General features: G+C 38.5%; 2 protein-coding genes across 3 annotated transcripts in view; both read right to left on the reverse strand.

The window, feature by feature from the left end:
* Positions 1-3,912: 3,912 nt before the first annotated feature.
* On the reverse strand, positions 3,913-10,343 carry si:dkey-7k24.5 (somatomedin-B and thrombospondin type-1 domain-containing protein). The gene is made up of 5 exons (XM_062996620.1): positions 10,195-10,343; positions 7,860-8,054; positions 7,685-7,763; positions 7,422-7,604; positions 3,913-4,940 (listed from the first exon to the last, which is right to left on the reverse strand). The coding sequence occupies exons 1-5, from the start codon at positions 10,283-10,285 to the stop codon at positions 4,823-4,825; spliced, it is 666 nt and encodes a 221-aa protein (XP_062852690.1). The 5' UTR covers positions 10,286-10,343; the 3' UTR covers positions 3,913-4,822.
* A 4,660-nt stretch (positions 10,344-15,003) lies between these two features.
* The window catches only part of stau1 (staufen double-stranded RNA binding protein 1), a 13,922-nt gene continuing 1,115 nt past the window's right edge, over positions 15,004-27,810 (reverse strand). Inside the window, exons 2-15 of one of the 2 annotated variants that reach the window (XM_062997436.1) lie at positions 27,282-27,602; positions 27,054-27,175; positions 26,201-26,357; positions 24,234-24,384; positions 23,226-23,397; positions 22,746-22,841; positions 22,417-22,629; positions 20,866-21,009; positions 20,623-20,769; positions 20,125-20,200; positions 18,796-19,109; positions 17,705-17,827; positions 17,455-17,534; positions 15,004-15,805 (exon numbers count right to left, since the gene is read on the reverse strand). In XM_062997436.1, coding sequence (XP_062853506.1) covers positions 15,718-15,805; positions 17,455-17,534; positions 17,705-17,827; positions 18,796-19,109; positions 20,125-20,200; positions 20,623-20,769; positions 20,866-21,009; positions 22,417-22,629; positions 22,746-22,841; positions 23,226-23,397; positions 24,234-24,384; positions 26,201-26,357; positions 27,054-27,175; positions 27,282-27,471 — 2,073 coding nt within the window. In that variant the 5' untranslated portion in view covers positions 27,472-27,602 and the 3' untranslated portion in view covers positions 15,004-15,717. Of the gene's footprint in view, positions 15,806-17,454; positions 17,535-17,704; positions 17,828-18,795; positions 19,110-20,124; positions 20,201-20,622; positions 20,770-20,865; positions 21,010-22,416; positions 22,630-22,745; positions 22,842-23,225; positions 23,398-24,233; positions 24,385-26,176; positions 26,358-27,053; positions 27,176-27,281; positions 27,603-27,810 lie in introns of both variants that reach the window. The other variant, XM_062997435.1, reaches the window with a different exon arrangement.

Here is a 27,810-nt window from a genome sequence, read left to right on the forward strand (position 1 = left end):
TGGGATTTATTTTTATATAGACATAGAAATGTAGACATTTTCACCAGTTTGTGTTGGGCCAGTCAATTGTGTTATTACTATGAATGTCGTTTACACAGATGGGGTGCAGATTTGTTTAAATTTAGTTCTTTATTTTTCATTCTTATCTTATTTTATTTGCACACTCAAGGCCAGGCTAGTAGCAGAAACAGCATGTCCAGTGAACACAAGTGCTACTGAATATGGGGAACTACTACTTGGGAACACTGTGCTCATATGTGGTCTACTGGAAGACTGTCTCTATGGGTAATACAATATGATTAATCACATAAACAGATTCTAAAAGCATATCAAACCATTTCCTTTTTCTTCACACACGTATTTTCACACAATGGCTAAAAGTCTGAGATCACTACTGAAAATGCTCCTTTTTTTCATTTAATTCAAATTTAATACAGTCTTTTCCTTATAAACCAGTATCACAACTGGAAGAAATCGCTGAATATCTAAAAAAAATAGATACATTTCACAATTTTGTAGTATTTGACACCACTGTGCATTGTTCCATCAGACCCTCATCAGAAGACTAAGTTGAAACGTGCATAGTTCACCCATTATAAATATAATTATTTAAATGCAATTGTGATTCTATGATTTTTAATAAAAACACTTTGTATGACATTTGTAACTAAAAGCATTTTATCAGTGGTTTCAGACTTTTGGTCCACACTGTATATGCTGCAGGGATTTACAGGTACAAATGCAGGAAGATGTTTGTAACCACCTTGGAATTACATGAATTTCAGATTTAATGAACTTACACATATTAGTCTTTCCTTCACCTAAGTCATAATTATATACAAACACATTATGCTGAATTTAACACACAAACAGTTATGTTTTACGTGTCTATATTGAGCACATCAGTTACAGTCCAAGCTAGAAAAATGTACACTGACTAGGCATAACATTATGACCACTGACAGGTTCATCATGGCACCTGTTAGTTGGTGGGATATATTCGGCAGCAAGTGAACATTTTATCCTCAAAGTTGATGTGTTAGAAGCAGAAAAAATGGGCAAGCGTAATGATTTGACAAGGGCCAAATTGTGATGGCTAGACGGCTGGGTCAGAGCATCTCCAAAACTGCAGCTCTTGTGAGGTGTTCCTGGTCTGCAGTGGTCAGTATCTATCAAAGTGTTCCAAGGAAGGAACAGTGGTAAACCGGCGACAGGTTCATGGGCAGCCAAGGCTTATTGATGCACGTGGGGAGTGAGGGTTAGCTCGTCGTGGTCTGATCCAACAGCTCAAATTGCTGAAGAAGTTAATGCTGGTTCTGATAGAAAGGTGTCATCACGTGGATGGCCGGGTGCATGTGTGTCACTTACCTGGGGAACACATGGCACCAGGATGCACTATGGGAAGAAGGCAAGCCAGCGGAGGCAGTGTGATGCTTTGGGCAATGTTCTGCTGGGAAACCCTGGGTCCTGCCATCCATGTGGATGTTACTTTGACACGTACCACCTACCTAAGCATTGTTGCAGACCATGTACACCCTTTCATGGAATTGGTATTTTCTGATGGCTGTGGCTTCTTTCAGCAGGATAATGCGCCCTGCCACTAAGCAAAAAGAATGGTTCAGGAATGGTTTGAGGAGCACAACAATGAGTTTGAGGTGTTGATTTGGCCTCCAAATTCCCCAGATCTCAATCCAATCGAGCATCTGTAAGATGTGCTGAACAAACAAGTCCGATCCATAGAGGCCCCACCTCGCAACTTACAGGAGTTAAAGGATCTGCTGCTAACATCTTGGTGCCAGATACCACAGGGGTCTAGTGGAGTCCATGCCTCGACGGGTCAGGGCTGTTTTGGCAGCAAAAGGGGGATTAACACAATATTAGGAAGGTGGTCATAATGTAATGTCTGATCGGTGTATGTAAACCATTTATACATTATTTTAGGATAAAGTCAAACTCTTACATTAAAGGCTAGAAGAGCAAAGGTTACAAGGTGCAATGCCAATCTGCCCAGCCTGCAAATGCAATCAGTGTTTCCTTTGCTTTAATGTGGAATTTCACTAAAGGTTGATTGCCTATGGATCCACCTTCTAATTCTGCTTTGCTTAACATACAAATAACTCCTGCAAAATGGTTAAAATGGGTAACTAGTAAACTAAAAATGGTAAACCAGTAAGCTGGTAAACTTTCAAACATGATATAAATGATATAAATAAATATATATTTATATAAATCAGCCTGCACCCACAGTAAAGTTTATTGGGATTGGGATAGGAACATATAAACAGATCTTTAGTGGTGCAGAGTAAAACTTTGTTTGATTTTTTATAAGGTCACCTTCAACCCACTCTCATCTTATTAACTGGAACCCAGAGGTTCTCATCCCTTTTATATCTGACCTGTGAATGTTAAGTCACTGTGGTAAATAATGACATTAAAAGTAAATTGATCAACTAGCATTATGAATGAAAATCAGACTGAATTTGAGTAATTAATGCAGAAATTCAGGTAACTTCAAAGGGTTCCTTTTGCTACTGCATGTATACGATGTCCTGTTAATGACAGCAAGCAGTTTCTATGACAACCACAAACCCTTGTCATTGTGCTTATCAAGGCATTGGCTCTAAGGGTAGGATGATTTAATCTATTGAAATCATATGCTTATACACAATAAATAAGACGTGATGAAGTGACTGGATAATTGAATCAATCTATTAAGTTGTTTTCATGCATGGTACCATCTTTATCTAAGCTATTCAACAAACACAAATGTGAACTGAATAGCAACACAGCAGGTTATTGCAGCCAGTTTGTAAAAAAAAAAAGCATTTATTAGGCGGGTTACTACTAAGGTACTTAATTAAATGTTAGGCTATGTTAATTTTACAGGGATTGAAGTTTAAGCTGTTTAGGTAAGCAAAGCAAATGCATTATATTTATTTTTCAGACCTAATCTGATTAATAGGAATTAATTTGTTGTACAGTCGACCTATTAGCAGAGCATTATTTTATGACGCGGTGTTTGTTGAATTCTGTAGCGGATGTTTTACAGCTGCTTTTATACTATGAAGTATTTTCAAATCTTATAGATATCATATAAATGTATGATATTTTCAGTGTAAAATATTTAACGTGACACTCAACAAAACAGTGATGACAATCAGTTATTTAACAATGACTAATGGCTGTGTTATTGGCAAGTTACAGAATGTTCCTGACGACGCACTCACTAGTCTAGTTTACTAAATTACATACAAAAAAAATCCTTCATAAGTAAGACTGTGATTAAATATTCAAAATTATTTATCCTCCAGTTCAATTTATGGTTTGAATGTAGCATTAATTGGAAAAAAAACAGTGCTTTATTGTTGTTACTATTATTATTACTTTACATAAGACACTTTAGAGTAGTTGTGATCTTGTTCATTTTATTTAAAATATGCCTTAATTTAAAAACATCATCTATTTAATTTACAGGGAACAAAACAGAAGAGAGCATTGTTTACACCCCAAATCCCCTAAAACTCTTTTACAGTGTTGTTTGTAGGACTAAAGGGGGTGTGTTTTGTAAAATTTCTACCTGTCGACTTTCTATGCTGGTGTTTCTGCTGTTATGTGTTCTGTCGTTTAATGCACGTAGTACCTCTGAAGATCTTGTTCTGTATGTGATGTTACTTTGTCTTGAATAGAAATGGGAAAATGTGTCAAAATGTCCTTTATGTTTCTTTTCAGTAAAATGAACCCCTGCCCCTTTTGACTGGCTGAACATTAAATAAATGATTAAAAAATATTAAAGGTTTTGTTTATCATTTTCTATCCCTTTTTATCTAAAAAAGCAGATGTACAAAGTAAGGCTAACATTAAAAGGAAAACAGACCATGTTGTGTTTATGTTTAATAGGATTTTATTGTCATGTTTTACACTTTGGTTACATTCATGACAGGACAGGTAGTTAGAGGTTACACATGATTCATCAGTTTAAGTTCAATCTGAAACACAGTCATGGGCAATTTCGTATCAGTTCACCTCACTAGTATGTCTTTGGACTGTGGAAGGAAACAGGAGCTCCTGGAGGAAAGCCACACAGAACCGCTCCACATAGAAATCAAATTGAATTAAATCAGCTACTGTGCCAGTCCAATTGACCATTAGCTTGCTGGACATCTAATTTCAAGTCCTGTATATACATGGGGTTTCACTTCGCAAAAACACACAGTAGGTGGCTTGGCTGCTTTAAATTGCCTCCAGGTGTGAGCCAGTAATTAAGTTAACGTGTGGGTAAGTGTCAGTTTGCATTAGACCCTTTTCAGGATCTATTTTTGGCTTGCAGCCATTGTTTCTGGGTGGTACCGAGCACATCGCCAGCCTGATTAGCATGAGGTGGTTAATGAAAATAAACCAATAGTGATTTATTGTTACACAAGTGAACTAGAAGTGGTGTGGATTACACAGCTCTTTGCTTTAATTGTGTAATTTTGTTCCTATAGCCTGCAGAACAAGTAGGGTTTACGGTGAGGTTTACAGTAAATTAGTCTTACAATGCACCACCAAAAGCATTGTGCTTACCAATTATGCTACCTATTAATGCTATGTTACCTATTAATTTGGCTACTCTAAGCTCTCTCAGGTCTGGATAAGTGAATGATGATATGCCTTTGCATTGTCCAGTGTGTATTCCTACCTGTTACCTGAACCCAGTTTAACTCTGGCAATTACAATGCAGTTCTTAAAATCAAATAAATGATGATTAGTTGGCCTACCACAGGATGGTGCTTTACAACTTATATGTGGTAAGTATGTAACTGCTGGGTACTGCTTCTGTGTGTTAAATGAAGAGAAAGCTGTGTACAGTGGGGCAAGAGCAGAAATGTTGGCGGCGAATGCGTCTCCAAAGCCCTCTGCACTGCGGGTTACCCATGGCCTGCCACTGCAGAGACATGCTTCTACAAGAAGAAAGAGTATTTAATATTTGTCCACTGTTAGAAAAACACAAAACCTAAACTCCCAAACTATAAGTAGGGCTATAAGTAGGGCCCTACTAAATTCGTTTTTTTGTGTCGTTTTTTTGACACACCATCCTCTGCTTCTACAGAATCGGTTGGGAGTTTTCCAAACTCAGTTACCCGAGTCATGTTTTAGCTGCTTGAGACTGCGACATCTTGAACATTTTGTCTAACTGACTTCTAGTGTAATTGAGCATCTTTAGAGTTTGCTGCGTTTATAAAGTTAGAAATAAGCTGTACACAAACTATCGCAGTAGGTCATCCGGGTACTTTTTCGAATAGGCATAACATTATGACCACCAACATGTGAAGTGTATAACACTGATTATCTCTTCATCACAGCACCTGTTAGTGGGTGAGATATATTAGGCAGCAAGTGAACATTTTATCCTCAATGTTGATGTGTTAGAAGCAGGAAAAATGGGCAAGCGTGAGGATTTGAGCGAGTTTGACAAGGACCAAATTGTGATGGCTAGACAACTGGGTCAGAGCATCTCCAAAACTGCAGCTCTTGTGGGGTGTTCCTGGTCTGCAGTGGTCAGTATCTATCAAAAGTGGTCCAAGGAAGGAACAGTGGTAAACCGACGACAGGGTCATGGGAGGCCAAGGCTCATTGATGCACGTGGGAAGCGAAGGCTGGCCCGTGTGGTCCGATCCAACAGATGAGCTACTATAGATCAAATTCCTGTAGAAGTTAATGTTGGTTCTGATAGAAAGGTGTCAAAATACACAGTGCATCACAGTTTGTTGCGTATGGGGCAGCAAAGGGGGGACCAACACAATATTAGGTGGTCATGATGTTATGCCTGATCGGTGTAAATCGCTGAACACAAACCTTAAATTTGGACTTGTACAGCAAATCGCATATTACACGGAAAACTGCTCATTTCACGGGAGATGGCTCATTGCACGGTCTGTGACACGATTTTCACGGCTGTGAATTAGGTAGGGCCTTAGCTGTAAGCATCAAAGAGCTGTTTGTTCTGACATGTCAAAGTTCAAAGCACGATTAGAAAATGCAGTCACCTGAAGGCAACAATGTTCTGTCAAACACATATTGCTCAAAATGCCAGGATCATGTTTTCACATTTTTGGCTAGTGGTAAATTATTAACAAATAAAAAGAGGAGAAACATGGTAAATATTGTGCTGGCCATTTATTTGGTGTAATTAGACAGACAGTTTTACTTGTCCATTTTACACTGACAGACTGTGTATCACATTCAAATGGCATTGCAGACAACTGTATGTATACAATTTTGGATTGAATCTGTAAACGTTATACAGTATATGAGGCATTCAGTAAATGCCATCTGACCAAACAGTCTCACTGTGCCCTCTACTGGCACATGCGCAAAATGTTTCCTTTAAATAAATCATTTTTGTTTTTTTTAGGATTTTAACGTCATGTTTTACACCTTGGTTCCATTCATGACAGGACACGTAGTTACAGGTTACACATGATTCATCATTTCAAATTCAGTGTATAACACAGTCACGGGCAATTTTGTATCTCTAGTTCACCGCACTTACATGTCTTTGGACTGTGGGAGATAACAGGAGCTTCTAGAAGAAAACCCACACAGACACAGAAAGAACATGCAACCCCCACACAGAAAAGAACCTAGACACCACTCCACCTGGAAATCAAATCAATAAGCCAATGTGCCAGTCCAACTAACCATGAGCTTGTTGGACATCTAATTTTAAGGCCTGTATATACAGTACATGGCTTTTCTCAATATACACTGATGAACCAAAACTGATGAGCATCTCCATATAATCATGGCAACACTAATTTTATAACTATGCATGTCATGGTCAGGGATATATAAAATGGTAGGCTAATGGTAGTTACTCGTAGAACAACTGCTGAATGCAGCAGATATTGTCTGTCATAAACACCTGACTGACTTTTAATTTAATTAAGAGCCAAACTGTTATGGTCAAGACAACTGGGTTGCATCTTCAAAATAGCAAGAGGTGCTCACAAGCAGCTGTGGTGAGTATTTACTGACAGTGGTCCAAGGAAAAACAAACTATGAGGTCAACAAAGGCTGTTGTGTTTGGTGTGGACCAATGTTTTTTTTAACTGTTCATTCATTAAGTCTGGCACTAACTGGTGAGCCACAACCTATAGTTGCTTGCAAAGACTGGGTATAAAAGAAGGATCATTTGAAGGCTCAATCATAATTACCTCAACTGTTGCCAGTTCTAATCGTGGAATACTTCAAAACAGTGTAGCTTAAATATTAAATTAATAAATATTAAATAAAATATTCTGTTGACCTAATGTAATCTGTTAATATTTAATTGGCCATGTCCCAACTACTGACTCTCTCTCTCTGATGTTCAACTGTATTATATCCATATACCTACTTACAGTATGTATCAGTAGCAAAAAATTAATGAGCAGTCTGACCTGTCTTGCTCCACATTCTCTCCATCTCCAGTACAGTGCTTCTGGTTTGCTGCCAGAGCTGGCGACTGACATTCCATACAGACCCTGTGTCCCTCACGTAGGTACAGCATCCACTGTGTGTGAGGGCCAGTACTGTGGTGGCAAGCCACGGTCACTGAGATGAGATCGAACTCTACACAGTAGCTACACAGAACACACACATGGGTAACACGGGCTGTTAAAAAGAATGACTACCACAAATATGTAGAAGAATAATGTCTTACCCCGTGGCATCACTTGTATTAGTAACTTCTCTCTTCTTGCGGGCACTGCCATAGCCCCCAGAAGTTATGAGCGCAGGTACTGGAGTTCATAATGACAGAACAAAATGCTTGTGGGTTTTTATCAAAAATGAGTAAAGCCAGAAAACGTAACATGATATGAATTGACTTTATTTACCCAGGGATTTAAGGCAGTGTCCATGCTGATGATGATGATACTCTGCACAGCCTGCTGTTTGCTGAAGTGGAGGACACGGTTTACCTCCATTCTCTGGCTTCTGTAGCACTGACCGCTGCCTCACACGCACAGAGACCTTACATGGCTCTGAACAGCCTGACCACGCACTCCACTCACTCACTTCACAAGATACATCTAACCCAAGCACACACATACACCCAAAATGAAATCAATAGACATGCATTTAGAACTGATGCTCATTACTGCCAGCCCTCCAAAAGCTAAAATGACTTGGTGCTCAGGTTGGCTGCCAACCATCACTGAGCTCTCAAGCTCTCAAGTTCTAATCATAGCTGTGATATCAACCTGGTAGGACATCTAACAGGCACAATAAGCCAAGGGACGGGTTCCTCATTGATGCTGCAATTTAGGCCTTTGCAGGCTGGTTAAGGCACGTGCACAAGGGATCGTTGATTCACTCACAACAGGTCATGTTATGTACTCATTACGGCTCTCGGAAGTGGCCAGCAAATGTGCATATGTCAGAGGAGACCCATTATAGTCTGCAGCTCTCCTCAGGTGAGGGCCTGCATCAGATGAGGAAGTTATAATTGGGGAATTAAATCGTCACTGAGGAAAAAGGGGAAATGCAAAAATATAATTGAAAATAGTGTTCAACAATGTGAAGAATATCAACAGAAAGCGCTCTTGGAAAGAGTGTGGGTGTCAGATGTCACAATGCAAAAGTAAATATTTATAAAATTGGGACTAAAAAATGCAGCACTGGTCCAGTTTTCTTTGTTCTTTTCTCATAAATGGTTTTGAGAAACAGATTCCTCTCAAGTGCTAGCAAAACCTGCTCTACACTTTTGTAAAGTCCTGTCATGTCATTCTTCACATATAAATTCACCCTCAGTGCTGTTGTCCTTGAGTACTGCATACTTATCATATTTGATCACTAAGCTTCATATTATCACATGCCTGAATAAGCTGGCACACACTGCATTGTTCTTATTACAGTAAACATGATAAAAAAAAGTCTAACAACTGATCTAAACTTTCTATCTTAACAATCTGACACCAAGTATAGCTCATTTATAACCATTTGTAAGAATTTGGTTGGGTGGTGCAGTGGTAAAGTACACTAGCCCACTACTGCTGAGATCTGGGTATCCAGGGTTTGAATCTTAGAGGTGCTCTCAGGTGGCCGGGTGTCTGCATGGACACGATTGGCTAATGCCCAGGGGGAATGGTCGAAACAGCCTAGTTATTGGGAGGCACATTCAGTGCTGGCCACAAGCCCGGTTAGAAATAGTGGGTAGCGTCAAAAAGAGTGGTATGTGGTATACAATATGAATTATTGCTTAGGTTAAAAACAGCAGAATAGCCAGTACAACCAAAATAATATTATTAGAAGCACAATTGGTTCTAAGAACTGAAGTGCAGAACCTAGGTGTTTGAAACATTAAAATGATCCAAAGTGGCCTACTTAAGACTTCCCTTCTCTTTTCACACTGTTCATTTGACACAAATACACATCTGAGTGCAATAAAAAGAATGGCTTCTTAATCACACCTCAACCAATGTATTATTACGTGTTATGCAAACTTATTGACCATTTCATACCCAAAAGTAAAATAAAACTACATAGGCGACAACAATATTCAAAATAAAGTTGCACAAAGATCTTTGAGTACTCATTTTTTACTAGTAATATTTTGGTATTAATTATTTCATTGCAGCACCAATACAATTATATAGAATTAGTCATAGCCATAGTCTTTTGGCATCGCAGTTAACCCTTTGATGCACAGGCTAAGCAAACCCCTTCTAATGCACAACATGGGTCAAAAATTACCAATATTCATCCATTCAAGAATATTCAAGTATTTGCTGTCTTAGCTAATAAAAACTATCTATACTAGAATATGTAAACAGCTAGCAAGCAAATAGTATTGGACATATTCAAGATTCAAGAGCCTAATCTTTGGTTGTCTTTCAAAAGATCAGTAAATATGTTTTTGACTACAAACACTTACAAATGTCAGTAGTTTCTGTCAAATTCCATAGTAGATACATAAGGGTCATTTTTGACCCATGTGCATTAGAAGGGTAGTGATACAAAAATGATTTTTATTAAAAATAAAAAATATAAAACTGAAATAAGGATTTGTGATGATCAGAAACAAGTTAATTGAAGAATTCATGGAAGCTTGAATGACGAAATTAATTTATTGCAAAGATATAGAAAATAAAAACTCAGTTGGGTCACTTTTGACCCAGGTTGTGCATCAAAGGGTTAAGAACTTTACTGTTAGTGTAGAGTACTGTGTACCTGGGCAGGTGAGGTGATAATCATAACAGCAGTCCAGAGTCCTTCTGCAAGCCTGATCGCAGTAACACTTCTCCTGAACGCGCTCTGACATCCAACCTTTACCCACACATGTGGCATTCCGATCGGCACAGCAGAGACTGGCAGCATGGCATGATCCTGCAGCTTCGGAGCTCACAGCCAGTGTTATACACAGGGTTATACCCAGCGGTACATACAGCTGCAGGAACTGGAACAGAGAGCGGTGAGGAGTGATGCGCACAGACATGCCGAACCTCCCGATCCTACATGCGCACTTTCTCCAACACTGCGGTGTAATCAACCGAACTAACGCACCACACCGAATTATCTTCCCCCCACTCCAAACTTCACAAGAGGGTTATGGAATAAGTGATGTGCACCAAGGCTGCTGAACAATTCAGTGACCTTATTAGGTTCGTTGAAAATAACTGCAGCACACACATGAGCTGCTAAAGCATGAGATAAATGATAAGAAAAGAAAAACAATGTGATTGTATCTTGTCAAGTTTATAACAAAACACACATGTAGAAACCCATTCTAACTATATGGCCAAATGTATACTTTATGAACACTCATCAGTTATTGAATTCAAGTGTTTCAGCCTCACCAATTGCCAAAAGAAATACAATCAATCATTTCATTTTTACCTCTTCTTTATCCTTGTCAAGGTCATGCTGGATCTAGTTTCCCCAGAAATGTTGGGCAGAAATACACCAAACTATTACAGGGCTTTCTACATTCCCCCAGACACGGCCAATCATGTCTGTACGCCAAGCCGGCTGATAGAACCTGAGCTAGATGATGAGCTAGGGTAACAGACGGCTATGCAACCCAGGCACCCTACTGTCAATGATATAAAATAAATGTTTCCAATGCCCTTTCCTGTTCCAGTTTGACAGCACTTCTACGCACAAAATGAGGTCCATAAAAACATGGTTTGTTGTGGAGGAACTTGTGTGAAGCACTGTACAGTCTGTACACCCCTGACATTCTTGTTCCTCTGCCTTTGTCCCGTTTTTCGATTACGGGGTCAGCTTTTCCGGCTTCTTCCTGTTAGGGGTCGCCGGCGGGATTTGGCACAGTTTTTATGCCGGACGCCCTTCCTGACACAACCCTCCCTATTCATCCGGGCTTGGGACCGGCACTACAATGCACTGGTTTGTGCATCTAGCGGCTAGGTATCTATAGGACAATTCAGTGTTTCCAGTTAGCCTGGTGGCATGTTTTTGGACTGTGGGAGGAAACCGGAGCACCCGGAGGAAACCTCGTATACGCGGACACGGGGAGAACATGCAAACTCCGCACAGAAAGGACCCGGACCGCCCCAACTGGGGATCTAACCCAGGACCTTCTTGCTGTGAGGCGACAGTGCTACCCACTAAGCCACCGTGCACCCCTTTGTACAGCCCTGACATTAACCCCAACAAACACAAATTTGACCTCACAAATCCTCTTTGGACTAAATGGGCGCAAATTCCCTCAAACACTGCAAGAAATGGGATGCTAAATTTGGTGTCAAAGAAAATCACCTGTACCTTATTTCCATTCACTGTCTTTGAAAAGTTTGACATGTTCTCCCAATGTTTGCATGTGTTTTGTCCAGGTATTGTAGTTTATTCCTACCTTTCCATAACATGGGAGCAAGTAGATCTGCTCTAACCGTCTGTAGGTGTAAGTGGACAGATATGTGGTGCGCCCAGGTACAGGCAGTCATGTAATTATATAGATGCCTGACCAGCCAATAGCAAAGATTTAAACCCTGGCTCTTAACAGTAATTTACACGAACAATTCCTCACAAATAGTTAGCTGAGACAAGAACTGACACTGGTTCGTTACTAACCGGGTCCGTTAAACAATTCATCACTGATCTAAAAGGATAAATTGTAGGCCTACTTTTTGCTTTGTTTAATTCTTAAGCATGTATACACACCTATACAGTAGTGTTAAAAAAAATAGCAGTGATTTCAAAAAACTGAATAAAGCACAAAATCATTATAATAACTTTTATTTCCATAAATGTAAATGCATTGAAAATACTACACTTTCAATTCTAAATCAAAACATTATTAAAGTTTAGCCAGTTTGCGTTCATCCTTTACAGAAAATTAAGAAAAATGAATATTAGGTTGTTAAAAAAAATAGCAGTGCCAGCATTTTTCTTAAAAATACTAAAAAAAATTATCTATAACATGAAAAAATGTTTGAGGTTTCACTTTACTTTAAATTACTGAACTAATATTTAATATAACAATTGTTTCTAAGATCTGTGTTGCATGGAGTCGACCAACTTCTGGCACCTCTGAACAGGTATTCCAGTCCAGGATGATTAGACGACATTCCACAGTTCTTCTGCAATTTTGGGTTTTGCCTAAAAAAAAACATGTTTCAGATATCAGCCCACAAGTTCTCTCTGGGATTGAAGTCAGGGGATTGGGCTGGTCACTCTATTACCTCAATCTTGTTTGTCTGTAATCAAGATGTTTTGGTTATTGTCATGTTGAAACACCCATTTTAAGGACATTTCTTTTTCGACATAGGGCAACATGATCTCAAGTGTTCTGATATATTTAAACTGATCCATGATCCCTCGTATGTGATAAATAGACGTAACACAATGGTATAAAAAACATCCCCATATCATCATTTTGTACCACCGTGCTTTACTACCTTCACAGTGAACTTGGGCTTGAATTCAGTGCTCAGGGGTCGTCTGACATACTGTCCACGGCCACTAGACCCAAAAAGAACAATTTTGCTTTCACCAGTCCACAAAATGTTGAGCCATTTCTCTTTGGACCAGTCAATGTGTTCCCTGGCAAATGTTAACCCATTCAGGACGTCTGTTTCTTAACAACGGGACTTTGCAAGGAGTTCTTGCTGGTAAATTGGCTTCACTTAATCATCTTCTGTACTCACTGATAACTTCAGATGTTCCTTGATCTTTCTGGAGGTGATCATTGACTGAGTATTTGCCATTCTGGCTATTCTTCGATCCTTTTGAACAGTAGTTCCACACTTCCTTCCGCATCTTTCAGGTTTTGGTTGTCACTTCAAGGCATTTGAGATCATTTTAGCTGAGCAGCCTATCATTTGCTGCACTTCTCTGTATGTTTTTTCCCTCTACAATCAACTTTTTAATCAAAGTACGCCGTTCATCAGAACAATGTCTGGAACAACCCATTTTACCCAGTATTTCAGAAGGAAATGTGCTATGACCAAGCTGTGCAACATTTGCCCCCCTCCTACCTTAAATAAGGGCCAAAATTGACACCCGTTCTTCTGCAGAATGAATGACTTCACCAATTGAACTCCTCACTGCTATTATTTTGAACAAGCCCCTTTCAATCAATGCTTCGATTACTCAGAGTGAGTGGCATGCATGTCCTAATTGTTGGGTTTGTTTTGTTGTCATTACTCTACTACACTTTCAAGTAAATTTTTTGCTATGCAGAAATATCACTTCTACTAAAAACAGTGATTTATCAGGTTAATGGTGTTGGACTGCTATTTTTTTGAACACCACTGTAGATACGCGTGACTGTGTATTGTCTGAATGAGCGTCAGGGTCAGGTGGAAGTTTACATTCTATTCTAGGACTGCAGGCTCTTTGCTGACCTAGCTTGCAGTTTTGTCATGTCACTAAAAATGCTGATAAACTACACACACAGACACAATGACCCGCAAACATATACAAACATTCATGACACACACAGACCAGGAATTTCAACTCAACCTGTCTGAGCTAGAGCCTGTCAATTTCCATGCTTTCCACTAAGGTTTTTTGACTTTGTACATAAATGTTTAATAGGAAATTTACAACCATGTAAATGTCATTTCAGTAAATCCATGAAATATTTTTTCAGACTGCGTTAGTATGATTTGCATAAAATACTGTGAGCTCTGAAAATAATTTGGACTATGCATTTTTTTAAATGAAATGCTCCATTTTCCAATGTCATGAAGTTTTATATGGTATCCTTGACAAAGCTCACTCTGTAGCCAACACACTTTACTATTACACAGTCAAGTCACAATATTATGACCACCAGCTAATATTCAGAGTAACCACCCTGTGCAGCACAGACAGCAGCTAGACGGGCCGGGAGTGACTCAACAAGGTCCTGGTTAGTTGTCACAGGTATCTGGAGCCATGCTGACTGCAGTGCATCCCACAGCTGCTGGAGGGTTCCTGGGGGAGGATCCACAGAGTGAACATGACGATCGAGGTGGTCCCACAGATGCTCATTTGAGTTTAAATCTGGGGAATTAGGGGACCAGGAAAGTTCTTGGAAGTCTTTGGTCATGCTCTTCCAACCAATGTCGGACATTTCTAGCCTTGCGACATGTCGCATTATCTTGCTGAAAGAACCCATCCACTCCTGGAAAGACAATTTTACCAGTGGTACTTTTCTCCTATGACAGCAATGAGAGATATATGTGCAGACAATCAGACACCTTATATACCCACCAAGCCAGCTCACGAAACGGTGATAATAATGCGACTTGACTGTGTATCATTTCATACTCACCATCTCTTCTTTTCCAGGTAACCTGAACTATTTTAACCAAGCCCCCGTCCCAAAAAATTTGATACTTTGGTATGAATCATTCATTTAAATTCATGTTGAATTTCATATTAAACTCATGTTAAATTTTAGCTCTGGGTGGCTCAAGCACGATTAAAACGATAAGGTCATGGTAGTTTGACACTATGTTCCTTAGCTTCATCTATGTTCCTGGCATTTCACATCATTCACTGTTCTTCACAATAAAACACAAAGCGGCAGCGTTTAGAACACAAAATGCATTTTACTTGCATTCCATGAGGAAAACTGGCAAAATGGGTTGGGTTACACTGAGGGAAAGGGTGCATCAGTTTGACTATACGAGAAAGTTATGGGTCGTGCTTGAACCGAACATTCGGACACTCAAACAGGTCTGTTACATTCCCTCACACACACATAGCTAGGTGATTATAGGACACTACTATAAATCAAACACCTTCCCGGTCCTACATGGAAATGCAAATTAATGCTAGTTTTATGGTTGCCACTTTAAAAGCACTGGAGAAAAATCAACACGACAGAGAGCTCCTGCGTTAGCTTCATCATATCCTCTCATGCGGTTTTATAGTGCACGTTACTACAGCTTTAGCACAACAATCCCACCACATTCTCTATGGGTGCTCACGGAAACAGCATTTAAAAAAAAAACAAGCATGACATTAGAACATTAGGCTTCATTTTAACAGAAGAAAAAAGTCACCATTTAAGTGATAACTCTTAAACACTTTTTAGCAATCAATAACAAAAATAAACAAAACCACTACTGGATATGATGAAGCAAAAACAACTATGAGTACAATTAAACAACATCAAGGAGCAGAGATCTCTCAGTAAATCTTGTTTAACTGTGAAACACTTTAGAAAGATTTAAAATCAACATGAACTCTGCATCTGTCTTTTCTCTAGTGTTTCCTAAATGGCATGACCAATCAGATACTCTAGACAGTGCCGTCCAGACTTTTTCCCATGGTGTTTGAGTTAGCCGGTTTGAGCAGCAAGTCGCCTTCAAGCTCTTGTTTTCCACACCTGCATTAGAGAAAAGAAGTGTGAAAAACGTGTAACAACAAATACACATGATCAAATATTCATTGAGAAGTACACCTCTTTGTAAAGAGGAAGATGTAATAACATCTATGGATTTTTTGGAAAGCAGCTGACAAGTCCTGTTGACTTTACATAAAGAAATAAGGAAAGAAGGGATAAGCATAAACGTTAAGTCGGTTGATCAGATTAAACTGAAACACAAATAAACTGATGTGAAGCTTCTGATATTAAATTCATATTTAATTTTAAAGGGCCTTGATAAAGACAGACTTGTATTTGTATTAGTGATAAGCACAGATTTGTTAGGAACATTCATTAGTGGTTGAAATTAAAATGTGAAATACTCTATGTAGAAAAGGTATGGGCCTATTTCTGGTTTTATCAATTTGATCAATATTGGTAAGTAAATATAGCAAGTTATATCAAATATCTGTATTGACAGTCCTGTGAATTGCAAAATGTCACTTTGTACTACACTTACTACACATTTTACATTTAAATTATTATTTTTAGCCAAAGCAACTTACAATGGTGACAGATACAATGCAAAAGTAAGGTTAAGGGCCTTGCTCAGGGGCCCCAACATTGGCAACTTGGCTTAGTTTGGGCTTGAACCAGAGATATCCTCATTACTAGTCCAGTACCCACTAAGCTTGCACTGCGACACAGCATGCCCAATTGTGCTTGTAGGTTAAACGTGTAAAACAAGAATTATATTGATTTACATTCATGGCACATATTTTGAACTGATAATAATTTCCTCTGCTAAATCACAAACACACAGTTGAACTTTATAAGAAGCTCTGCTTAAAAACCATAATACATACCAATTTAAACTACAAGCATTCAAATAAACACAATGCCAATACACTACATGGCCAAAATTTGAACAACTGACCATGTGGCTGAAACACATGAAGTCAATAATTATAAGGGATTCTCCAATGCTTTTGTCCATATAGTGTACCCTATATTAACTAACATTGTAAAATGTTTACTTTACTTTACTAATTTAAGTTTTGGTTGCAGGGGAAGATAAATCAAAATCCTAATGTATTTTAAACTGAATCACAAATTCTTGAAATAGCAGTAGTTCTTTATAGTAACAAGAATGTTGAAAAATACATTGAAAATTTTGGCAGTTGTAGTGGTTAAGGTACTGGACTAGTAAGTAGAAGATCGCTGGTTCGACCCCACCACTGCCAGGTTGCCACTGTAGGGCCCTTGAGCAAGGCCCTTAACCCTCAATTGCTTAGACTGTATACTGTGGATAAAAGTGTCTGTTAAATGCTGCAAATGAAACAAATGAATGAGCAGTTGTAGCCTAGCGATTAAGGTACTGGACTAGTAATCAAAAGGTCGCTGGTTCAAGCCCCACCGATGCCAGGTTGCCACTGTTGGGGCCTTGAGCAAGTCCCTTAACCTTGAATTGCTTAGACAATATATACTATTACAGTACTGTAAGTCGCTTTGGATGAAAGCATCTGCTAAATACTGTAAATAAAATGACTAAAATAAACATGAAAAAAATCAACCTGGCTGCTGGTGGCCTAGCACAAATAAAATTCAGCTTTCATTGAGTCAACTCAATTAAACCCAACTTCCTTAAACCCTATCGTAAACAGACTGACCCAGAAATTGGTCCGTTGGCTGGACGATCAGCAGACTGCTGGTCCAACTCTGAGAGCAGCTTCAGGATGTTAAATGCAGCCTGTGAAGATAAAAAAAAAAAAGCACTTAATCTCCTTAAAAGTGAATCATGTGATTCACAAAGTAAATACATAAGACCTAGTGATTATCTGGCCCATTACCTAAAAAGGGAATATCACTGTCCAGAATCCATTAGAACATAGAAAAAGAAAAGTCTAATGCCATACTTACCATGTCATGACAAGACTCTATATCCTTTCCAATGCCATGGCTCATCAGAGGCGGCTGAGTTGAGCAGTTGATCAAAGACACAAACTCGTTTTTGTTGTTCTTAGGAAAATCTGTGTACTCCACCTGTGATGGGCGTATGATTAAGTGATAAATCTCTTATTTTAATGCTACTCAATTTAAACCAGCTCTTTTATGAGTGGGTCTGTATTAGAGATGGACATTTCTAGTATTTCAACTCAAATAAACACATGTTATAAAACAGAATGTCTGACAAGCTCATGATCAAGTGTCCACATACTGTGTCTTGTAATCATAGCTTCAGGCTCCTTTCACTCTTGGTTGTGTATGTTTAAGCTGTTTTTTTCCGAATTTGTACTTTGATTTTTTTATAGTGTGTACCTTTATTGCTGTATAATGCTACTGGGACTATAATTTTCTTCGGGATCAATAAAGTACCTATCTTTCTAGTATCTAGTATCTATCTTTCTATTATTAACATGGAATGTAACCGGCACTTGGTAGAAAGCAAGTGAATCACCAAGTCTTTTCTATTTCACAATGCAGTGAAGTCTTAAGCCAGGTGTACATACTCACAATATTTAAACATTATTTTAAAATGTCCTGTCTGATTTTAGATGACACTGTGTGATATGTATACTCAGTGTCAGATAATACATCAAAATTCTTGAACTATAAATATGCAACTAGAAAGTCGTGTCACATCAAGCCAGGTGCAAAAAAGTAACAATCACACTATGAGACTTTGATCCAAAAATTTATGAATTCATGAATGACTTTCTGTGCGGCTGTCTTTGGTGGCAGCAGCACATCATCAGCTGCCAGTATGCATGTTATATTGTGGGTTCCAAGACCCTTTTTTGTTTTAAAAAGTAATTGCTTCTCTAAAATCCACTATTGGTGCCAGCTTTATTGGCAACAACTGCAGCCAAGCACTTACCTATCTAGAGATAGGGATATCTAGGGGATTACAGGTATAAGGGAAAAGTATAAAACATGTCCATTTTGTGTTTTACCAAACAATAAGGTGGATACACAACAAATGTTTGTATATTTAGTTGAATACTACGAACCTGTAGCCCTTGAGCAGTGGCTAGGTAGGCAAGCTGTTCGGATGGCCTAGTGAAGGGTCCGTGGGATCTTTGAGCCAGGTTTTTGTTTTCCTTCAGTATGCCCTCAGCCGTGTGGGACGTGCCAGCATAAAGCAGCTCATTGGCAATCGTAGCTGTAACTGAGGCTTTAGCCTGGTTGGGGCGGCCATAGTCCTTGATGTGAAGTCCTTGGTTGGCACCAACCGCTTGTGCAACCTCAGGTACCATAGGTAAAATGCCAGCAGGGAGCGGCTGATGGCTGTGAAAGGGCAGACGGAAGTCTTCCTCCTTTGGAACTACATTCAGAAGAAAAAGATTAAGATACTTCCTAACAGCTACGATTCAAAGAGAAAGATGTTAGGTTGTAAATACAAATCACTTCTTGAAATTTAAATGAAATTAGTACATCACTGTTCCATATTTAAATATCACTGCACTACTGATCCTGACTTTTTGTCTAATGTTATGTAAGTCCTTATAGCAGGCCATGCCTTGCGATGCTAAAATTAGCAGACAAACCTCATAACTTTTAAACCATGAACCAGACCTGATAAAGATCATTAAAATGATTTATGCTTAATCATGGGTCTTGCATAATAAAACCAGATCAGATAACAATTTTTCCTGGCTGCTCCCCTGCTCAGGTATGCAGATAACTCTAGTCTGCATACCTAATTTTATGCCAGATGCCCTTCTTGACGCAACACTTTTTTTTTTTTAGCTGGGCTAGGGACCGGCACTTAGAAATTGAGAATGAGTTTATTAGAGGAACAGAAGAGGTAGGATGTTTTGGAAACAAAGATAGGGAGACCAGACTGAGATGGTTTGTGCAGAGCAGAGCAGAGGAGGAATGACAGTTCTTTTGGGAGAAGGTTTCTGGGGATGGAGCCACTTTGCAGAAGGAGAAAAAAAGGCCAAGGAGGAGATTTATGGCTAGGGTGAGGAAGGACGTGCAGGTGGTTAGTATGATGGAGGATGTTCAGGACAGGGCAAGGAGGAGACGAATGATCGGCTGTTGCTACCTCCAACAAGAGCATGATATTTTATCCTTACTAATATTATGGGATATTTTGTCAGTTTCTGGTTCATAGGTTTTCAATTATATGATAGCTGCTTAGAGTATTGATAAGATGGCAGTCATGGAAAGATTTTACTATTATTATTTTCCACATATAATAAATATTACTTTGGAAGCGAGTATCTAATTTGTCCCCCTATTAAGTATTATCAAATAATCTTTTTGAACTAGATAATGTAAGCAGATGTTAAAACATATTTAACATTTTACAAAACATATTTGGGGATGCTTACCAAGACTTCCCTCCTCCCCAGAGCCTGGCTCAAAAAAGGTCACTTTACGCCCATCTCCAGGTTTTTTTGGAGGGATCTGTGCAAAATACAGAATAGAAAGACATCAACAAAATTAACACTTTAATTTTAACAATCCACCAGGCAGAAAACCTTCAGTGTTGCAGTTGTAGTCTAGCAGTTAAGGTACTGGACTAGTAATTCAAAGATTGCTAGTTCAAACCCCACCACTGCCAGGCTGCCACTGTTAAGCCCTTGAGAAAGGCACTTAACCATAATACAATAACTGTCACAGTACTGTAAGTCGCTTTGTATAAACAAAGCGTCTGATAAATGCCAAAAATGTAAATGTTAAACTTATTTTAACAAAACCAACCAATTTTGTTGCATATTTGCCCCTGTATCTTTTTGCCTGCTGCTCTGTACTAGCTGTACCAGTGAATCTGAAAATCCCTTAGAAACACACACGGCTAACAAATGAATAAAGGATTGTGAGTAAACCTTCTCATCAGTTTTTAATGCAGGTTTGGAAGGCTGAGGCTGAGGCACTTTAAACCCCAGGAGTTCCAGCATCTTCTCAGCAGCGTTACGCTTGGCCACCTTCTTATTAGGGCCCATGCCCTCCGCAGTCTGCCCAGCAACTGACACCTGAGAGACAATGCAGGAAAAACTACTTTATTTACAAAGGACATTTTTTGATAAATTAATTGCCGACATTGTAAGCAGCAAAAAAAAAGCACAAACCTGCATGACAAACTCCCTACGCCGAGGCAGTCCTCTCTCCAGCACAAGGATGTACTCTGGCTCTTTCTCTTTCTTGGCCTGCTGGATCTGAGCCAATCTGCTAATTGGGTTGATGCCTTGGCCATATTCTGGATTGGTCTGCAGCTGAAAGCAAAATGGATACAGTATATGTAACTAAACAAGTAAACATGTTCAATTGTAAATAAAAGGATCCTCTTATTACATTAGCTTTTATTTGTGTCTTACTAAGTATTACTATATGACTTGATAAATAACACCCCAGTCACTTACGTTACTCAGCTCGGCATTTATTTGTTTCTTATTTGTAGTCTCAGCATTGAATACTTACATGCAGTATTCTTGGGGCACTCACAAACAGAGGCAGCTGTACCATTCAGCTTAGTTACAGGAGTACTATTCCTGGAGCTAGAGCAGGGGTTAGCATAGAATTGTTCTTCCCTGGATTACTGTGTACATTAATGGTTAAAGTTTAGGGACTGTCATGTTGGGGTTTTACGATTTGGGTATATTGCCTTGAATATTTTTCTTTTTTTGATTAATCTTAAGGGTGATTAATTTACTGTAATGGAGTGGCCCAAAGGCGGGGCTAAGGCTATTTAAGTAGGTGGCACTTAGAGCCGGTGGGGTTAGTCTGTTTAGGCCACAGAGAAAGTAGTTCATACTAAAAAAGATCTTTTGTCCAGGTCTGGTGATATAGCCTGGATTGTTAGTAAGCCAACCAAGGCAGTTTTTCCCCCTCATCTAATTATGGTAATTAGTTCTTACTGTAAATATTTGCACCTTCAAAAGAAAAAAATAATAAAAAAAATGCTGTGTTGAACTCTGCTGCTGGCAAATCGGACTAAGTGAACTTTCTGCTACTGCCGCCGTGGAAAACCTGCTAACACTTAACCTTACAAAATACATAAAATATGGTGTAAAATGTACAGTACAGGCCAAAAGTTTGGACACACCAGCCAAAAGTTTGGACACACCTTCTCTTCAATGTTTTTTCTTGATTATTTTTATTTTCTACATTGTAGATTAATACTGAAGACATCCAAACTATGAAGAATTATGTAGTGAACCAAAAAGTGTTAAACAAACCAGAATATGTTTTATATTTTACCAACTCTACCTCTGCACAACCCAACTGATGGTCTCAAACACATTAAAAAAGCAACAAATTCCAAAAATTCACTCTAGACAAGGCACAAACATTCATTGAAAACCATTCCAGGTGGAAACCTAATAAAGCTGGTTGAGAAAATTTCAAAGAGTGTGCAAATCTGTCATTAAAGCAAAATATGGCTACTTTGAAGAATCTAAAATATAAAACATATTCTGGTTTGTTTAACACTTTTTTGTTTACTACATAATTCTATATGTGTTCCTTCATAGTTTGGATGTCTTTAGTATTAATCTACAATGTAGAAAATTTAAAAAAATTAAGAAAAACCACAGGAATGAGAAGGTGTGTCCAAACTTTTGGCCTGTACTGTATATCATGTAAAAAAATCTAAGGCAGATAAACGATCATTTAGCTCACACCTTTATAATAGACTTGGTTTTCTTTTTAATGCGGGGTGGCATCTTGTCTATTACAGGCAGCTGTGGCAGCTTCCGCAACTCCTCCAGAACAGCAATGGCAGCCAGTTTCTTGGCAATCTTCTTGCTCTTGCCCTCCCCTTCTCCTGTGAACTCTCCTACAATCACTTTGACCACGAAGCTCTTCATATGAGGGGGTCCTGCTTCTTTCAGCACCTAATCAAAAAATTTTTTTTTACAAACAAACAAATCTGATTGTGCCAGACTATAAAAAGCTTTATAGCTGACTATGTGATGCAATGATGCAGGAGCTGTGGTGAGCTGTGGAGTACCTCAAAGTTCACAGGCATGTTCCGCTTCAGTGCAATTTCAAACACTTGGCTAACCTCAGATTTGTTAAGGTTTTCTTCTTCAGGTTCTTGATTTATCTACAGAAAAAATATACATGTAAACATTATTTTAGTGTGCTCTGCATTAACTCACTAGCAAATGGCACATTTCAGTATAAACAGTGACAAGAATTTAACTTTGTTATACACTATATAGGTGGGCAAGGGTAGCTTTGTAGTTAAGGTACTGAACTAATGAATGAACATTCAGAAGATTGTTGGTTCCAGCCCCACCACCAGTTTACCACTGTAGGACCACTAAGCAAGGCCCTTAATCCTTACACTGTATTTGTTCAAAAAATGTAAATCGCATGAAGTAGCCAAACCCACAAATTAAAAGCACGTCCACATACTTTTGCCTATGTATGTTATTTGTTCTAACCAATGTAGGATTTCTAGGAGTGAGCATAAGGGATTACCTACCTCAGCTAACTGCTGGAGCAGTGGCTCTTTTTGCAAAGATTTAACAGCTTTAGCAGCAGCATCATGTTTAGCAGCCTGGCGAGTGCGGCCTTTTCCATGAAACTGCTGCCCTCCAATGGACAGCTCTATATGATACAGCACCGGCGCCACAGGAGGAAATGGGTAGTAATACCTAACAAGAAGTCAAAGGTCAAATTATTATTTTGAAATAGACCTTAGTTCATAATATTAATTAGTTTCCTTACATTTAACACCTTTTAACACCCAAATTGTTGTGCATTTGTTGAGAAAAAACGGTTAGTTGCTGGTCATTTGTCTGCTGTTTCTCACCTTTTTATTTAAAATTATGCCATACTTTGGCTTAACTAAAAACTATGTACACTTACAATAATGATGTATCGAGACCAAACCTAAGAACTAAACTATGTACCATACTCTGGTATACTGATGATACACACTATTCAGTATAAGTGTATGTAGTTTAGGAAACAATGACCTCTTTAGATTTATCTGCCCAAAAATCTATAGTTAACCCTTAGTGAAAATCTTCTGCAAAAAAATTACTTAAGACACCTCACGTTCTGTCCCCCAAGATTAGAAACAGCTGTTTCAATCAAACTCACCCATAATCAATGCAATTTTAAATTTCAAACTTTAGCTCTTTTTTATTATCTTCTAATTGGGAGAAAGGCACAATAAACATGTTTTATACTGGTAGAAAAGAAACCAGCCCCACTGTGCTCACCACATCATTTTTCTCCTCATGTGCATGAAGTGAAATCTTTCTCAATTTTGTTACTTTGTAGAATCTGTAACTTTCAGATGCTTTGCAGGGCTACTAATGTAAATGCAGGGTTACTAATGTAAATGCAGGGTTAATTATACACCGTGTGCTCATTGCATTCTTCTGTATGTTAAAACATTAAAGATGACTGAACAAATGTATTAATTAAATGTAATTTCTGATTCATAAACAGTGATGAATAGTTTAAAAAAGGATGTACATACTGTTGCATGGAGCGGGCATATGGCCCCGGTGCTCTGACATTGTAGGGCAGTGGAGGTCTCATCCCCTGGTATGGGTCTATAAGTTTATAGATTGGTTTTTTCCCCAGCTTCATACAAAGTGCGTTCAGCTCCACAGTGTGCGTCATGCTATCTGTTATGAAAAAAAAAAAAATTACGTAAAAGAAATAAAAATTCATGTGAACAGTAGGGCTGTCGCGGTGAAAGAATTTCCCCTTTCGGTATTTAGCGCGGCTCAACAATATCATTGCTCAATAATATCATGTATGCGATATTATTGCCATATATATACAGTATATATATATATTTTTGAAAACTACTTAATTTATCTGGATTTTAGAGCTATATAAACAAGCTTTATTGTTAGGCTATGATTCGGTATATTATTGCTTTATAATGACAAAGATGAGACGGCTTTAGGACAAATCAAATGCATGTTTATTGTTAAATACAGAACAGAGGCAGAGCTAAGATGCGCAATAAGAATGCACGTCTTTTCTCTATTAGATATACACTGTAAAACGAAAAAAAAGTGTTTAGGCTAAATATTTTAAATGCACATCTAATCAAAATATGGTAAAAAAAAAAAAGAGAATAAAGAATAAAGTCTGTAAGACCTTAAACCTGCGTTATCATGCGCGCTAGAAAAACCAACATGTTCACCTGATGTGGTTCCAGAGAGGATCCGAGTGGGGTAGCGATGTTCCCGACGGCACTAAATACTCTCTCTGATGGTGTGTGTGCTCGCTGCACTAATACACACGTACTGTACCTGCATGCGACTTTAGAAAGCAGAGGAAATCTAGCCTGGTTGTCACGCCACTATTAACCATCTATTTAGTAGGTATAATTAACATAACAATATATACTACATTTTAAGTTATTATTCGTTTCAATACATTTTTATTCAACGAAAAAATACATTTAAATCATTCCAGCAAGCCAGCAAGAGAATATTTGCAGGCTGCAATGCCATATTAACCGTCATTAAGTGTTTTAGTACGCCAAGGCTGTTTAAATATAGTCTACATTACAAGTATTTATTGAGTGTGAACTCAATTTGATCATTAATAAACTTGCCTATAATTAATGTTGCCATTGTTTCCATTTTAAAACACAAAGCCTGACACTCAGCAGCAACGGATGCGAACAGGTTGCGGGAAAATGACGCTCTTAGCTCATTTTCATTATGAATTCATTTAACATTTATTCATTCATTCCACAAGATGGACCCTGCAACAAAAAAAAAAAAGAAAAAAAAAAAAGAAAAAACGTGAACATCGCGGTGTTGCGGTTGCTTGGCATGCCCTGCGGTTGGCTGGTCTATACCGCGGTATTTCAAAATTGCGGTTAGCGCGACAGCCCTAGTGAACAGTATAACATGCAGAATAATAACACTAGAACTAAAGCAGTTACCACAGTAAAAAGCAATTCAATTTCTTTTAAACGATAACCGATCCTAATCAATAACCAACAAGCAAACAGTGCCCCATTAAAATATAATATATATCAAGAAATCTGCATGCGTTATTAAGGAAATACAGCTCAAAATAGCAAATTTAATATGCCCAGTTCTATCTCTACACTGGAGCATGAAGCAAAATAGCCAAAAAATGTTTACATACATCCACATGTGCAGAGAGTAATGCACACTTGTCTTTTTGGACAGTTTTCTGTTCAGTTAAGAGCAGCAGTGTGATCTTAGAGTGAGGGTGAGTGTGTAAACACAACAGGCACATGCACACTGAGAATGTTCATTTTTGTATAAGAGACCAGCAGAAGCTGCAGATGAATGTGGATTACATACAGTTGTTAATTGGTTATTGGTTAATCGATTAATTATAAACATCCCTCTTCAGAACCAAGTTATTTAAGTTATTATTTTAAAAAAAGTAAGTAAGAAAGAAGTAAGTAATAGAACATACACTCTGATCCTCTGTAGAACCCACCTGGGTTCCTGCTGTGGTGGCGAGGGACTCTGCTGCTGGGTTTGGGCAGCGTGGTCTGGGTGAGAGCAGAGGATGCTGCAGAGTGCTGAGCTTTTTTTATGCTGGTGCCCTCTGCATCCCAGTGCTGTTCACCCAGAGTTAACCGCACTGTGAATATCTGCATCAGGAAAGAAGAAAAGACAGTTAACCACCATGTATGTTAATAATTGAATTCAACTGATAACAATTAAAATATTCAACTGAGACAAGTTTTTTCTTCTCGAATACAGAGTTGAATCTAATTGAAAAAAGAAATTTGGAAAACTTGCACAAAGCAGCCATCATTTGGAGCAGTTTAACAGACAAACCATAATCAGCTGCAACATGACATGCTTGAGCTTTGATTCTGGACTTAAACTTCAGGTAAAGAATGCTTTTTTTAATACTGTGTAACATAATAGCTGTTGAAAGTGATGGGCTGTGAACATACTTTTTTTTGGCTACATACCAATGGCATTGATCATGGGTCTAAATGATTCAAACAAATAACAAATTGGACAGCCATTACATGTATGGTTTTATTAATGCTAACATTTAAAATAGTCATTTAAATTTATTTCTAACAGCTAAAGGTTAAAATGAATTGAGAACGGAGATACAGATATCACACACACTAGCAACATACAGTTGTGAGTTGATGTACACCAGTGTCAAATTTTGACAGAGACCAGACGTCACATGCTTAATGCATCACGCTTTGAGACAGTGGTTGGATGTTTATTTAATTAGCATATTTAGATATAATAGACTGATGGATAACAACAAGTGAGGACACAATAAGAGAAATAAGACAAAAGTGATAAGACTGATGTACCTTGGAATGAGCTGGTCCTTGCTCACTGAGTAGCTTGTACTCAGGCTGGATCTTATTATAACGGGCTAACTCATTCACCAGACACATGGGGGTCTTCTCTTTAGGGTTTGCCATGTTAGTTGCTGCAAATAAATTTAAATAATATTAATTTTTATCCTAGCACTAATCAGGTAAACTGTTACTATTTACCTCACATTTGCGTAAAGGTTGTACCAAGTTTTCACCAACCTGTGGGGTTGCAAAAGGGTGTGGCAGAAGCAGAAGGCAGGGCAGAGTTTCGTAGTGGATGACTGGCACTCTCTGAAGGTAAAGAGCCAGTGGGAGAGGGAATGCTTAACCCGGGTTGAGGCTGTGGCAGCTGTACAGGGGTAGAGCTGGACACAGGATTGCCAGAAGACTGGAACTGAAGCTGTGACATTTTGACTGGTGGCTGATTGGAAAGATGCTTTGCAGTCTAGCAGAAGATTCTCAAGAACGAGGGTACAAGTGATTGCAGGAGAAAGTAGCAAAGTGGCTTGTGTTAAGTGAAAGCAGACTGCAAAACACTGCCTGTAATAAAAATGAAAGAAAAAAAGGGCTAAGGATTATTTACGATTTTTAAAACATTATCCTACTATGTACACCAGAATGAGGCATGATATTTACAAAAATGTGTACACATCATTCTGCAATAGTAAAGCAAAAAAATATTAAAATAAAGACAGCAGTAATAAAGTGGGTTGTTATATAGAGAAGAAAGGCACATAATTAGGTGCCT

This window comes from Trichomycterus rosablanca, chromosome 6, assembly GCF_030014385.1.
Source record: "Trichomycterus rosablanca isolate fTriRos1 chromosome 6, fTriRos1.hap1, whole genome shotgun sequence".
NCBI lineage: Eukaryota > Metazoa > Chordata > Actinopteri > Siluriformes > Trichomycteridae > Trichomycterus > Trichomycterus rosablanca.